The 15,659-nt window shown below is 34.4% G+C and overlaps 1 protein-coding gene across 4 annotated transcripts in view; it reads right to left on the bottom strand.

Moving 5' to 3' along the window:
* Dyrk1a (dual specificity tyrosine phosphorylation regulated kinase 1A) overlaps window positions 1–15,659 on the bottom strand; it is a 133,822-nt gene that overhangs the window by 13,915 nt on the left and 104,248 nt on the right. For all 4 annotated transcript variants that reach the window (XM_046439053.2, XM_046439052.2, XM_046439056.2 and 1 more), the window contains 4 exons: window positions 14,928–15,075; window positions 11,328–11,614; window positions 8,503–8,649; window positions 6,231–6,371 (listed from right to left, as the gene is read on the bottom strand). In XM_046439053.2, the coding sequence (XP_046295009.1) occupies window positions 6,231–6,371; window positions 8,503–8,649; window positions 11,328–11,614; window positions 14,928–15,075 (723 nt within the window). The remainder of the gene's footprint in view (window positions 1–6,230; window positions 6,372–8,502; window positions 8,650–11,327; window positions 11,615–14,927; window positions 15,076–15,659) is intronic.

Here is a 15,659-nt window from a genome sequence, read left to right as displayed (position 1 = left end):
CCCACACAGCAAGCTTACAAAAGTTGTGAAGAAAAATATCAAACAACTTGACCTATATTATGTATATTTATAGACCACAACAAAAAATATAATTTTTGTCAAGTACACATAAAACATTCATCAAAAGCACAGAGCACATGTGTGCTAGGCCACCGAACAAGTCTCAGGGATTTGGAGGGAAGGGGAAGGTCCAGGGGATTGAACCCAGGAGCACTTAAATCACTGAGCCACATTCCCAGTCCTTTTTAAATTTTGAGACAGGGTCTTGCTAAGTTGTTTAGGACCTTAATAATTTGCTGAGGCTAGTTTTGAACTTTTGATTCTCCTGCCTCAGTCTCCCGAGTTGCTGGGCTTATAGCTGTGCATCACTGTGTCTGGCATTCTCAGTGAATTTTAAAGGACTAAAATCATATGTTTTGTTATCACAAAGCTATTGAACTAGGAATCAATAAATGGTTCAGAAAAACTCTCAAATATTTTGAAATTATATAAGAAAAAAACTGAACTGTGAGAGCTGGGGCTGTGGCTCAGCAGTAGTACACTTGCCTGGCATGTGTGAGGCACTGAATTCAATCCTCAGCACTGCATATAAATAAATAAAATAAAGGTCTACCAACAACTTTAAAAAGTTAAAAATTGAAATGTGAATTCAAGAAGAAATCACAAGAGAAATAGTTCAAAATAAATGACAGTTACAACATGTCAAAAGTTGCAGGATGCAGCTAAAGCAGTGATTACATGAGAATTTGTAACATAAGTACTATAAGAAAATAAGAGGAATCAATGATCTAAGCTTTGTCTTTAAGAAACCAGAAAAAGAGCCAATTCAACTCAAAGTAAAAGACACAATAAAGAACAAAAATGAACACAACAATAACTAGACCACGATTGGCAGGAGAAAAGGGACTGGCGATGACCCTAAGTCAAAAGTTATTATTGGAAAGATTAATAAACTTGATAACTGGGACATTATCAAGTTAGACTCTAGCAAGACTACTGGGGAAAAAGGATAAGACACATACGATGAATATCAGGAATAAAACAGTCACTGTCATTATAGATCCTCCAAAAATTTAAAAGATAAATGTTACTGATAATTTTATATTAATAATTTCAACAACTTAAGTGAGAAGGAAAGTTTCCTGAAATACACAACTTGTCAAAACTAACTCAAAACCAAAAAAAAAAAAAATTGGATAGCCATATATTTATATTCAAAGACATGAATCATAATAGATTACCATTTAACAAAAAGGATGATAGCTTCTTATGATTTTATCAAAGAACACTATTAAACATTTATAAAATAAAATAATGCCAACCTATCTTATACTTATCTTCTCAGAAAATTAAGAAAGAACAATCGTTTTGTGAGGCTAGCATAATCCTGAGATCAAACCCTAATGACAACTATAAATATTCATAATGACACTGAAATAAAATTCCTTACTAATATACTAGTGAAATGAACTCAGCAATATATAAAAGAGAACAGTATATCAACACAAAGCATGGTTTATCATGGGTTGGCATTTCGAAAATTAATTGATGCATTTAACTATATTACAGAAGGAAAATCATATGATCATCTCTATAGACACAGAAACACTGTGTGATAAGATTCAATGTCCATTCATCATTTAAATATCTAAAACGACTCTTAAAACAGACAAAATAATCCTTCAACCTGATAAAGGACATCTACAAAAACTATGCCAACTAACATCACACTTAATGTTAAATGGCCATGTGCTTTTCTCCTAAGACTAGGAGCCAAGGACAATGTCTTCTCTTACTGTTACTATTCAACATATAGATCTCTTAGTATGATAATCCAAGAATAAGAAGAAATAGAACTGAAAAATAAATAAATAAAACTGCCTTCATTCATACAGGATACTGTCTAAGTAGAAAACGCTGAAAACTCAGTTCTCAACAACAAAATATTAGAACATGGGAATGTAGCAAGGTCTTAGGACACAAAGTCAATATACAAATTCAATTGTATTTCTGTGTATTAGCAATGAAAAATTTAAAAGATAATAAATAAATAAATAAAATTTAAAAATAAATAAAAATTGCCCATTCTCATAAATGGAAACTCAATGCCACTCAAATCAAAACTCTAGCAGGATTTTTTTGGTATAAATGTATGAGATGATTTCTAAAAATTCATATATAAATAGAAAGGATGGAAAATAGAAAACAAATAGCTTTGAAACTGAACAATAGAGCTAGAAGACTTAAACTGCTCGAATTCAGGGTCTACTAAAGGCTACAGTAATCAATACTGTGGAATAGATTTAAGGCTAGAGAAGGAAAAGAATATAATTCAAATATGAACAAATAAATGATAAATTCATTTTCAACAAAAGTCCTAAATCAAATCAACAGGGAAAGGGAACTGTTTTCAACAAATGATGCCGACTTTAAACCCTTTACTTTTATTTTATAGTTAAAAATTCAGGACGAACACAGAATCCTAACCACACAAGTAAGAATTTAAAAGGGGGGGGGGGTTGTAAGAACATTTTCACAAACTTGAGGATGGAAAATATTTCTTAAGATCTAAAAAGTACTTCTATTAAAAAAAATAGACAAATTTTAGAAGTTGCTTCTCATTGAAAGATACCACATTCATAAAAAGAAGTAAGCCAGAGTCCAGGAAAACATACTAACATACATATGTGACAAAGATCGTACATCCAGAGTATGTAAGAAACTCCTAAAACTCTAATTAAACAACCCAATAACAAATGGGCAAAAGACTAGAAAGACTTGTTATACAAATGGCAAATAAGCACATAAACAGGTACACGAATCATGCAGAAATGCAAATACAAACCACTATATATCTACTAGAATGGCTGAAACCCAGATTTCAAACAGTGAGGATGATGCCATGCAACCGGAATTATCATATCATGAAAATATAAAATAATATAAAAACTTTGCAGAACTGTTTAGTATTTTCTTATGAAGGTAAACATACATATACCCTATGGTTCAGCAATTCTACTCTTAGGCAGTACCACCGAAGGAAAAAAAACTATGGGTAGAAAAGACTTACGTACACAGGAATGTTCTCAGAAGCCTTATTCAAATGGTCAAGAATTAGAAACAACCCAGATATTTACTGACAGTGAATATAGATAAACTATTTTATTTATCTGGTACTGGCGATTGAACCCAGGGGTGCTACTTCCCCAGCCCCTTTTTAATTTGAGACCAGGTCTTGTTTACCTATCCAGTCTAGCCTCAAACTTGCAATCCTCCTGACTCAGCCTCTAGAGTCACCGGGATTACAGGCATGTGCCACAACTCCCGGCCTAATATAGATAATATAGACAGTCATTCAATGAAATACTACAAAGCAACAAAGTAAGTCCTGAAGCATAATAATACAAACGAGTCCTCCAAAATAATGTTTTGATAAATTAATGAAAACAAAATAATAAAAACTGTTAAGATTCTAATGTATATGAAATTTGTCTGTTTAACTAACTATATGATAATAGAAATAACAAGCGGAATGACAAGCCTATATACTGGCTCAACAGGATATTGTGAATGATAAGCTATGTGGATAAATGTAAAAGAGGGACTCTGCGAGGGTCTGCCTGGTAACTTTCATCCCTTCCTTGTGTGAAATAGGCCTAACTTAGCAACTGGAAATCACACTGTCTACAATTTTAGAAAATAAGGCAGAGTACAGTAAATTAGATGTCAACTGTGAAACAAATGGTTACAAATATATTCTTAGGTATTCTAAGAATCATCTGATGTTACAAGACCCACAGCTAAGTAGAAGTGAATTAAAGGGAACAACCATCATCTTCAGTTCACTAAATATGACACCTGGTGGCAGCACCACTAAAATGCAAGGATAATATATTAACTAACATTTATGTACGATGTGTCAAAATGCATTATATTGTCATGTATAACTAATTGGAAAAAATAAGAAATTAAAAAAAAACTAACTAAAACAAAAACATCATAGATTGCAAGATGCATGGTAATTTATAGATATCTAAAACAAAGTATAAGTCAGGATGTAACACTACCACCATTTATTCAATTAAATGGATATACTCTAAGTATCAGGAAGAAGTCTTTGGATATAAAACAACTGTGAAAACAAATATAAACATTTTAAAGCCTCACTTTCACAGATTTTGATTTTGGGGGGTGGAGGGGTACCAGGGACTAAACCTAGGGTTGCTTAACCACCAAGCCACATCCCCAGCCATTTTTAATATTTTATCAGAGACAGGGTCTTACTGAGTTGCTGAGGCTGGGTTTGAACTCTTGATCTTCCTGCCCCAGCCTCCCAAGTTGCTGGGATTACAGGTGTACATCACTACACCAGGCTGAAATTCTTGCTAGTTAGATCTAAATTGGGAATCCAAAATCTATCAAAGGACCCTCTGGTTAGTTCATATCCTTGAAAAATCACAAATTGTTCATGCCCAATAGTTTTCTTACATATTTTACCAACTTTATTAAAAAGAAAAAAAAATTTACTGCAATTATGACTTCTGTTCACAGCTGTGGTGCTGTTAATTAACCATGGCTTCACTATATGCCCAGGCTGTGAAAAATAAAGGTCAAACTGCCGCAGTCTGGCTAGGAGGAAGGTTGGACATCTGCGCCTCCGCCAGAGCAGTACTAACTCCAGAGATGGGAGTTCAAATCATTCCCACAGGGGTGAAAAGACCTCTTCCCAAAGGAACAGTAGGCTTATTATTGGGATGCAGCTCTTCTACTCTAAAAGGACTTATGATATAAGTCCTGGGGTAATTGATCCCGATTATGAAGGTGAAATAAAAATTACAGCCAGTTCTCCAAAGGGTATATCAGTAATTTCACCAGGAGATAGAATAGCACAGTTACTAATAATACCCAGCCTACATGATAAATTTTCCAGTCGTACTGTAGAAAGAGGTTCCAAGGGATTAGGCTCCACAGGTGTAGATTGGGCTATGCTTTCTTTAAATTTAGATTCTCGCCCAATGCTAAAACTAAATATTCAAGGACATGAATTTAATGGGCTACTGGATACAGGTGCAGACCTTAGCATCATCTCTCATCAAGAATGGCCAAAACATTGGCCATTACAACAAGCCACTCAAACGCTTCGAGGCCTAGGAGTGGCGACTAATTCCCATAGAAGTGCAATGGTATTAGATTGGAAGGATCCTGAAGGATGTGAAGGAACTATACAGCCATGTGTATTGGATCATCTTCCCGTAAATTTATGGGGACGAGATGTCCTAGATCAATTAGGTTTGACATTAACAAATAACATCAACCAAAATGCACCCACTATTATGACTAGACAAGCTTTTAGGAAAGGAAAAAGATTCGAAAAACAAGAACAAGATATAGCAGCACCAATACAAATAGATCAAGGAACAGACAGACATGGGTTGGATTTTCAGAAAGGGCCACTGAGACAATAAAAATTACTTGGAAATCAGAATGACCAGTATGGATTCCTCAGAAGCCCCTGACTAAAGAAAAGATACAAGCAGCACATGACACCTGGTCAAACAACAATTAGCGGAAGGACATATGCAACCTTCTGTATCTCCCCGTATGGGCCACCAAATGCCGCAGTCTGGCTGGGCACAATTCAGGAGCCACTTGTCAAAAGAAACGAACTTTATTTTTAGAACCACACACGCCAAACAAAACAGCTCCTCTGGAAAAACCTCAGAGCCCAACTGCCACCACCGGCTTCCCACAAGCCTCTCAACCTTCCCCCAATGAGCAGCTCCATGGTCTGAAAGGGCAGGGAAACAGCCCAATGAGCATCACCGCAGAGGAGCCCATCAGTTGGCAGCTAGAAGTTGCTGGGGCTGCTGTGAGCCAATCATCAGCTGACAGCTGGAAGTTTGCTGGGGCCCCTTTGGCTGTGGCTCTCAACATCAAACATATTGATTCTAGTGTTGGAACAAAACATAGTGATTTGGTCAGCTGTATCCAAATGCACGCATACAGTTTTTTGGGGTTTTTTTTTAAATGAAGCTGGAAAGAGAATCCTGATGATTAACCAAACACATTGGTCCATATAGATAGTTCAGGTCAAACTTCTGAACGAAATATCTATAAATTAATAAAAATGTTGACTATTAACACTGAAGTCAAAAGATTATAAAACAATAGAGAAAAGTGGGGGAGGGAAGATGGAAGAAAACGCCACAAAAACTGAATCCCTATTTTACCCGTTTTCCATCTTTGGTCTTCTTTAAGTTCCAAGTGCCATCTGGCAACTTCTCAAAGAACTTTCTTGCTTTTGGTGCTTGGTCAAGAATATGAGCAGGTGGAATACCCAGAACTTCCACTATTTTATTCATCTGATCTACCTGTATTAAAAATAAATAAATAAATTATATATTTTTTACTGTTCATCCTACTTCTTCTCATCAATTCATTCATAAATATATAAACAGCATCTCCTATCTGTCAGGTACTAAATATATAATAATGACCAAACAGAATCAAATTCTCTACCCTCCTGGAGCCAAACACTTCACAGCAGGGAAGGGAGGCAGTTAACAAACACATGAATTTGTAATTTGTAGTGTGTTGAGTGTCCTAGATACAATGAACAATAAGAAAGGATGGATGTTTTAGTTTCCGTTTTTGGAGAGTTTTAAGTAATCAATAAAAATCTCACAGGTGAATAAAGTGTGGATCCAATAAAAGTTTTATAGTATTTTTTTAAAGTACAGACTCATTCATCAAATACCAAGTGTCTACTATCTGCTAGAAACTATGCTCAGTAATAGAATATATCAATAAACAGACAAAATATTTCAAAAAGAAGTCTATATTTCAGTGGGGAGAGACTAACAATGAACAAATCACTATCCCTCAGCATCCTTGGGGGATTGGTTCCAGGCAGGGAAGCCCTATCCCCACCCTGGCTACTCAAATCCATGCATGCTTAAATCACTTAAATGATACAGTATTTGCATAGAAACTATGCATATCCTCCCATATACTTGAAATCACCTCTAGGTTACATATGATTCCTAATATAGTGTAAATGTTTTATGCAGTATAAATAGTTATACTGTATCCTCTAAGGAAATGTGTCACAAAAAAAGCCTATACATGCTCAGTACAGACACAATTTTTTCCCAGATATTTTTGACCTGCAGTTAGTTGAATCCAAGGATATGAACCTACAAATAGGAAGGCTCTCAGTAATTAAATAAGTTCTATCAGATGATGATAAGCAGTATAGAGGAAATTAAAAAGGAATAGGAAGAAGGGGTGCTGCAACTTTGAACAGAGTATTACACAAGATTTCACTGAAAAGGTGATGTGAGCTCACTAATTTATAGTTGGTGAGGGAAGGAGCCAAGTACTACCTGAAAGAAAGACTTTCAGGCCTGGAGGAACAAACGAGAAGAGCCTGACATGGGCCTGTGGTTGGTATTTTCAAGGGACAACAGAGAAGGCTGTGTGCTGGACCAGAGAATGGGGGGGAGAGGGAGGGGAGAAAAGACAGTGCAGAGATAACTATATCAGAAGGATGTGTGAATGCTTCAAAGGACTCTGGTGTTTTTCAAGTGATCCTCATAGTATTTAAGCCCCGCAAAGTTACTAATTCACAGGGTACTATTACTTATACTATAACAAAAACAAATCCTATAGTAGTTGCTGCCATGGAAGAGCTCACTAGCTGAAGTTGAAATAAGTTAAACAGAGAGATAGAAAGGAGGAGTTTCTGACATTACCATTAACAACTATAAAATCTAGTACAAGTCACTTGTCTTTTGCCTTTTTTATTTGTAAGTGAATATTCTGATCAAGATCCACAATGATCAACTTTTATTTAGAACTAACAAATATTACTCCACAAGTAGATAGTTTTAAAACAAATGAAGGTTCAATTCTTCTGACTGCAGTAGTCTTTGCTTCTCCCTTGCACTCCCAGCTACTGCTTCTGACTTCCAAAAATCCTCCTAGGAACACAGACTAAAAACCCAGGCACCACAGACTTGTAGATTCTATAGCCCTAGACCCTATAATCCTAGTTTACCTTAAATTATTCAGACAGTATATCTATCAACCCTACTGGTCATTATTTTTTTTAATTCTATGTCAGAGTCTCAAAATTTATAGTAATGTTTACTCCACTTGTCAGGATGGCCCCCATTCCTTCATTATTGTGTTTAAGCTTTCTGTTATTATACTTAAGACCAGTAAAAGTGAACGGGGTGTTATACTTAATTCTTTCTAATCTAATTGATTGTTCTCCTTCATTAGTAGATTAAAATATCCTAATCACCATCTCATAATTCTAAATTCACCATTATACAACAACTGACAGACAAATAGAGTACAAAAAAAAAAGTTCAAAATTGACCTCACGTTTGAATGACTACACAGGTCCTTAGATGTCTTCCCCTGAAAAAAACTTTCAGATTACACTGCCATGGATGAAAACAGAATCATAACTGTTACAAGTAATAAATCATATACCTCATTGGCACCACTGAATAGAGGTTCTCCAGTGTGCATTTCAACCAAAATACACCCAAGGGACCACATGTCGATAGCAAGATCATAAGGCATTCCCAGTAGCACCTCTGGAGACCGATAAAAGCGACTCTGAATATACTGGTATATCTGAAACACATTTCAAAATAGTATTAGTTCAATATGAATTTTGTTTATAATTACGGTCAACAATGGATTAAAAGAAAATTTCAACATTAAACTTTGAATATTGATTAAAGAATTAAACATTTCAAAGGACATTTCCAAATGTGAAATGTAAAATACATAAAAATTTGACCCTTTCATGTCGTCTACTCCTAAATGGTAATTAAGATAAATCTCAAAACAAATAATCACACCTCATTAGAAAAAAAAATTTTAACACATTCCCTATCAATTTAGTCCTTCCTGCTATGGTTAGCAACTGGGTTTACCATTACTTTAATAAATTGTATTTAAATCAATCAAAACAATGAATTTCAGCATTAAAAGGTCATATAACTCTCAAATACTATAAAACCTAAAATTCAGACGTTTGTACTCCACTGTCTCACAGACAAAATGCTGTTTTAAAAAGATTTAACTGGGAATACTTCTGACTAATCACTTCTTTACCCTGCCCTCTCCACCTCAATTCAAGATTTCTTAGGGAAATAAAATCTTGAAATGCATGATTTCTCTATTATAAATTTATAACTAGATTATTAAAGCAAACAAACTTGTTTAAAGAGAGAAACAAAATTCTAACAAAACTTCTTAACACTTCAGCCATGCAAACTCATGCACTCTCCTGTGACTCCCACTAAGAACTCCAGCCAAGTCTTAAAGAACAATCTCAGGCCTCTGTAGGCAAGTCAAGAATCTTCAGGCATTCTAAGAAGAAAGCCTAACACAAAGAATCGGGAAGAAGTATAGGCTGGTCACTCCTAAATCTGAAAATCCAAAATATTCCAAAATCTTAAACACAGCACACAAAAGTTTAAGATTGTGGAACATTTCAGGTTTCATATTTTTAAATTAGGGTTATGTTCAACTGGTAAAGACTGCAAATATCCCAAAATAAAAAAGACTCTGAAATCTGAAACACTTCTGGTTGCAAGCACTTCAACCTGTACTACACTTCCAAGTTTTTATAAGCTAATAACATTGCTGACCCCCAAGCTCCTTACTATGGAGAGATGGTCTCACCTCACAGCTTATTGCAAGAAAGTCTGTCACCTACCCATCCAAACTTGTTCAAAGAAGTGGTTCTTTCACCTGTCAGTTTAAGCACCAAAATCTCATGAGGAATTTTCCTTGAAATACACTTGCCCTACCTTCTGACTCTGATCAATAGATCCAGGGGGCAGGGCCACACATACCTATCTTGGAAATGACTTCCATGCAATACCAAAAGAGGTGAAGAGTTAAAAACTTACTGAGCTAATGGAATAATGTTAGTTGGCTAGACAGAGATAATACTTTTGATATTAGGACAGAACATTATGAGACTTGGTTTAAATGGGGTGGAGGGGATTTCTAAGTTTAAAATCTACTGAAATTACTCTAAAAATAGGCATGTTTTTCATTCCTAATATACCTTATCCCGTATTAGCTGTGAGTATCTCTTGATTTTTTCAGAGGCATCTGAAACTGCAAATGCTGCTTCCTACTCCAATCTTTAAAAATTACTTCAATACACTATAGCTTCACAGCTGGGCACGGTAGTGGCAGGCCTATTATTCCCAGATACTCTGGAGGCTGAGGCAGGATGATCACAAGTTCAAAGCTAGCCTGGGCAATTTACTAAGACACTGCCTCAAAATAAAAAACTAGGTGAGGCACTAAGCAACTCAGTGAGACCCTGTCTTTAAATAAATTACACAAAAGGGCGGGGATGTGGCTCAGTGATTTGAATTAATGGAGTTCAATCACTGGTACCAAAACAACAACAACAACAAAAAAAAAAAAAAAACCTGGAGGAGAAAAGTTGGACAGGACAGGAAATTTCACTAACTTATGGTAGGAAAATTTTGCTTTCCTACATCAGCTACACTTAGTCTGTTTATCACTACAGGCACGTCTGTTTTTAACAGTGTGGAAAAAAACATGTTTGGACATGTGTGAATTTATTTAAATTATAATTTTGTGGGGAAGAGAAGGAAAAATTTAAACAATTATCAAAACAAATATGTCCAACAACTGTAATTTCTATACTATAGTACCATGACTAATGCAGAGATCGCTGCATTTGTTTTTACTTGGCAGGTTTTTTTTTTTTTTAATATTTTTTTTAGCTGTAAATGGATATAATGCCTTTATTTTGTTTGTTTATTTTTATGTGGTGCTGAGGATCGAACCCAGTGCCTCACACATGCTAGGCAAGTGCTCTACCATTGAGCCACAACCTGGCAGTTTTTGAGGGTTAAAAAAAATTAATAATAATCTTGGGATTCAGAGAAATATACTATAGCAAAAATTCAAGACACTGTACTGGAATCCCCCCCAAATTTATACTAAAACCTCTATTTGGGAATATATCTAGAATCACCTAATATTTACTTCTTTTATTTCTTATTCTCTTACTCTTTTAAGTATACATACAGTTTCAAATACATTCACTTTGAAAATTCAGCATCTTCTAATTCAAAGTACTGCTACTCACTTTTTAAAAGAGATCAGTATCAAGGTGACTCAAGTACTACATTTTAAAGATAAATAGCCATACTATAATTGCCTTCAATCTACAAACAAATTATTAACAACATTTCAGTGTCGACCTATTCTGTTATAATTCTATTTTAATTCACAAATTCTGAAATACTTACCCTCTGCCCCAACTGACAAGAACTGCCAAAGTCAACAATCTTGATTGCACTGCGTTTGGGGTTACAAAGAAGGATATTCTCAGGTTTTAGGTCACAGTGAATGATACTAAGTTCTGGAGTCGCAAGGAAAAGCAGTGCAGTGCACATCTGTTGCGCAAATTTTCTTGTGAGGTTCAAAGACACCCCTCGGAAATTGGTGTTCCTTAACAAGTCATAGAGGTTGTAGGACAGCATTTCAAAAACTAAACAGAGATGGTTCCGAAACATAAAGTGGCGTTTCAAATGCACTGAAAGAGAAAAAGTTTAATTTTCAACTATACAAATCCATAAAATGAAAGTAACATATACATACATGTACTCTCAACAATACATGACATGTACTCAACAACACATGACATCACAGTATCAAAATGCAAAGCAAAAACCAGGAAGAGTTTTGGAGATCACCATTCTACATGAACAGTACATTTTACAGTTAAGAAAGATTATCTAAATTGATTTTCTACTAAAAAGGTATAATGTCTATCAATAAATGATATATGGTAAAAAGTATCAGCAAAGTGCCCTGTTTAAACACAAAATCTGTGTTTGCTAGTAATTTTCATAACAACTGTGAAAGTACTTGGTACTTAAAGCAAGAGTTTAAAAATCATGCTTTTGTAAGGAACTGGGAAGTCCATAATCAAGTCATTTGATTATGTTGATGAAACTGATAAAAGGGAAATCTCATGCAAGACTAGAAGGTTTGGAAAAATACCAAAATAAAGCTCAGCCACAAGAAGAAAGTATGAGCAGGACTATGACTGGGGAAATGGTACAGAACACGTAACTTGAAACCACTTAGGTGACCATCTAAGAAGGCTTAATAATCACTAAAATGCTTGAAAAATGGTGCTTAGTTCTTAACACTTTACTTCACATCAGATGAGATTAGAATATTCAATTTAAAAAAGTGCTGCCTTTAGCTATAAACATTCTTACATGTACCACACCAAGTGGATGACAAGGCTACCTTCACTTTGGTCTTATAGTATCACCAAAGCATGTTTCTCTACAAATTTATCCTGAATAACTGTCAGTATTCAGTATCTGGTCACTACACAGACATTGTGTTTTCCTGGAGATAGCCCTAGGCTGCCTGCCTTCCAACAATGTGCATCAGTATTGCTTTTGATCTAAAATTGGGCTAAGTAACAGTAAAACTTCTACATAGTTTTCATGAGTTTATAGCACTCTCTGACACTGCGAACACACAAAAAAAGAATCCTTAAAAGGTTACATAAAAAGGTGTAACATCTACTTAGTCATTATGGTTCTCAGGTCTGAAACTACAAACAACTCCATGACACTTCACAGACATGGCCAATGCATGGATTTTTAATCTCAGGTTAAGCAGTAGCTACCAAAAGGAATACAAAAGATAACTGATGTCAGAATTCCAATGTGATTACAAAAATCCCTTTAAGAAACTTTGCAATTAGAATGTTCCTCCAATGAGAGATCTACTCACTTCCACTTGACCTCCCAATTCATAACTCAATTACTTAGTACCTACAATGTGCTAAGCACTAAAAACACTGTCAAGGAAAGTTCAAACTATTTTTCCAGCTTTTTAAGCTGGTTTTGTGGGAGAACGGAGGTTTGGCAATACTTTGTTCTAGATCCAAATTGAATTTTCTCTTAATTAGACAATGGGAGGTACCAAATAACCCAAATAAGAAGTTATGCTATTTAAGGGAGAGAGAGTTAGGGAAAGAAAAAAAAGGTTTTGTTGTACTATTACACATTATGTGTATTTCAATATAATTACATGGATTTTGAATGTTTTCACCACAAATAAGTGATAAATGTGCAGATATGTTTACTCTGATTTGAACACTACATAATGTATACATTTATCAAAACATCACATAAAGGTACATAATTTTTAGGTGTCAGTTAAAAATTAAAATTATGCTATATGCAGATATTTTCTTAACGTTCAAACAAAGATTTAAAATACTTCCTCATCAGAATAAATTATATTCAAACATCTTAAAATTAAATCATATTATGAAAAAGCAACACAACTTTCAGACACTTTAAATAAAGATACCTCTATTTAAAGTTCTTTTATTGTTGTTTTCCAATACAGAACCTCATGATTTTTTTTGAGATCCTTTGCATTTACCATCTTCTTTTATTATCATCATCATCATCCTTACCCAAAAGTGCATTTACAATAACGAATATATTTATTGGTTATTAAAGTCAGTTTATTAAAAATAAAAGGAGTGAGGAGCAGTGGGCACACCTATAATCCCAGCAGCTCAGGAGGCTGAAGCCTTTTATTAAAATTAAAAAATAATAATAATAAAAAAGGGTTATAGTTATAGTGGTAAAGCACTCTTGGGTTCAATCCCTGGTACCACCACCACCACAACAAAAGGACAGCCCTTATAAGGTACCTAACAAGTTGAGTAGTTTCTCTAGGCCAGCCATGTTTTCTTTCAATAAAGCAGAATTAAAATGTTACAGTTACCAACATTTTTTTCTGCTATTTAAGCAAACATTCAAAATATAATCCTTGAGAGTTAAGGAGGAAGAAGGGATGAGGTATCTACAGAGACCACTTTATTTTAGATAACATCATATATCTGCAAAGGAACCAAGGAAGAAGAAAAAGTGCATGCTCATATTTTTCTTTTTACGAAAGTGAAAAGATATATTTCATAAATGAAATGAAATGACCTTAACTATCTGAGGCCTTTGCTGGTAACCAGCCATTATTTATTTTTACCATTCTGGGAGAACTACAGAATCATAACACATTCCCATGCCTTTTCTTAATGGTTCCAATTTTAAATGCAGATTAAGACATTGCATTTTTCACTTACAATACAGTGCAATGTTATTTCCCTTTCCTACATCCAAGTATTGACAATGCCCAGAAATTAAATTCAAAACTGCCACAGAATTTGCCACAAATTTGGGTCCTTCGATTCTTTCCTTTGTCAATGCCCCTCCACATGGTGCCAATTTTAAACAGTTTTATTTAAAACACTATAAGTACTATTCTATATCTATAATTTAAATGCTCTACCATCTATCTTCCTTATAGGACTGTCATAATTATTAGAGTTGACGGAAGAAAATAATAAGGAATGTGACAGGAGTTTAGTAAGTGGCTACTACCTCTTTTCTGCTATAGTAAATACAACAAATTCTAATGCTGACAAACTGACAAAGTGCCTGAGACCTTGGTCCAGACACTCCAAAAAAGGTTCTACAACAACTAACAAATGGCTTGCATCTAGTTTCTGAGCTAGAATAGAACTATTAGGATGACTGTGGATGAACATTAACTATCAATGCAAAAAAAAAAAAAAGATATAACTTGTAAGTTGTAATTTAAAAAAAAAAAGGTCCTATTCTCATTTGTAATGTCTGGAGTGTACTACTCCCAAAGATTTCAATTAAGAAACAGATTTATGCTCTCCAAATGAAAGAAAAATTTTGATCACTTTAAAATAAAAATCAACATGTTCTGATACAAAAATAACCATTGATTCAATTTTCTGGCCTAGAGTAGGTACACTGCATGATTGCCTATTTGTTTACCTATGTAGTATTTCATTTCTGTGTCATGCTTGTTCATGAGCTCAAGAAGTCGCACTTCTATCTGGGCTTGATTTAGAAAAGCTTTCTTGTTCTTTATTATTTTAATGGCAACCCATTCTTGCTCTACCCGATCATATGCCTTTACAACCTAAAAGAGAAGAAAGGTAAGTAATTATTTGCATTAATGTCAACAATTTCACAACAGTTTACATTTTCCCCCAATTGCAAACCTACTGAATTCTCATATAACTGTATATTTTTTGACCTTCTGAATTAGGAAAGATCCTCTTTCAATTTAGTATTTATAAAAGTTACTCTTTCCCAAAGACTATAACTTTAAGTCCATCTTTTGAACTAAATTTGAATTTTTATATCCTTTTAATATTTCTATACATCTACAAAATGGATAACTTTCTTAACAAAATTAGACTTAACTTTTTTCCTTCTTCAGAAATAAAATTGAGAATATTGACAAATGCTTTGGCTTTTTTTTTTTAACCTCTTTTACTGAAAACTATTTCTTCTTACTATAAAACAATTCACCTCACCATTCTTTGAATGAGAAAAACTTGATTTAAATCCCAAGAATATAAATAAAATATTTAAAAATTCTGATGCATCTCAGAGAACAGATAACTTTCTAACTTTATTCTGATACACAAAAACAAAGGTTTATAAAATAATTAATTTATGCTAAGAAAAAAACACAAATTACCAGAGAAGTTCCACCAT

Source organism: Marmota monax, unplaced genomic scaffold (genome assembly GCF_021218885.2).
Source record: "Marmota monax isolate L192 unplaced genomic scaffold, Marmota_monax_Labrador192_F-V1.1 WCK01_AAM20220418_F8-fsc00125, whole genome shotgun sequence".
In the NCBI taxonomy this organism is placed as follows: Eukaryota; Metazoa; Chordata; class Mammalia; order Rodentia; family Sciuridae; genus Marmota; species Marmota monax.
The sequence above is the reverse complement of the archived record's forward strand: the minus strand, read 5'-3'. Positions and strand labels throughout refer to the sequence as shown.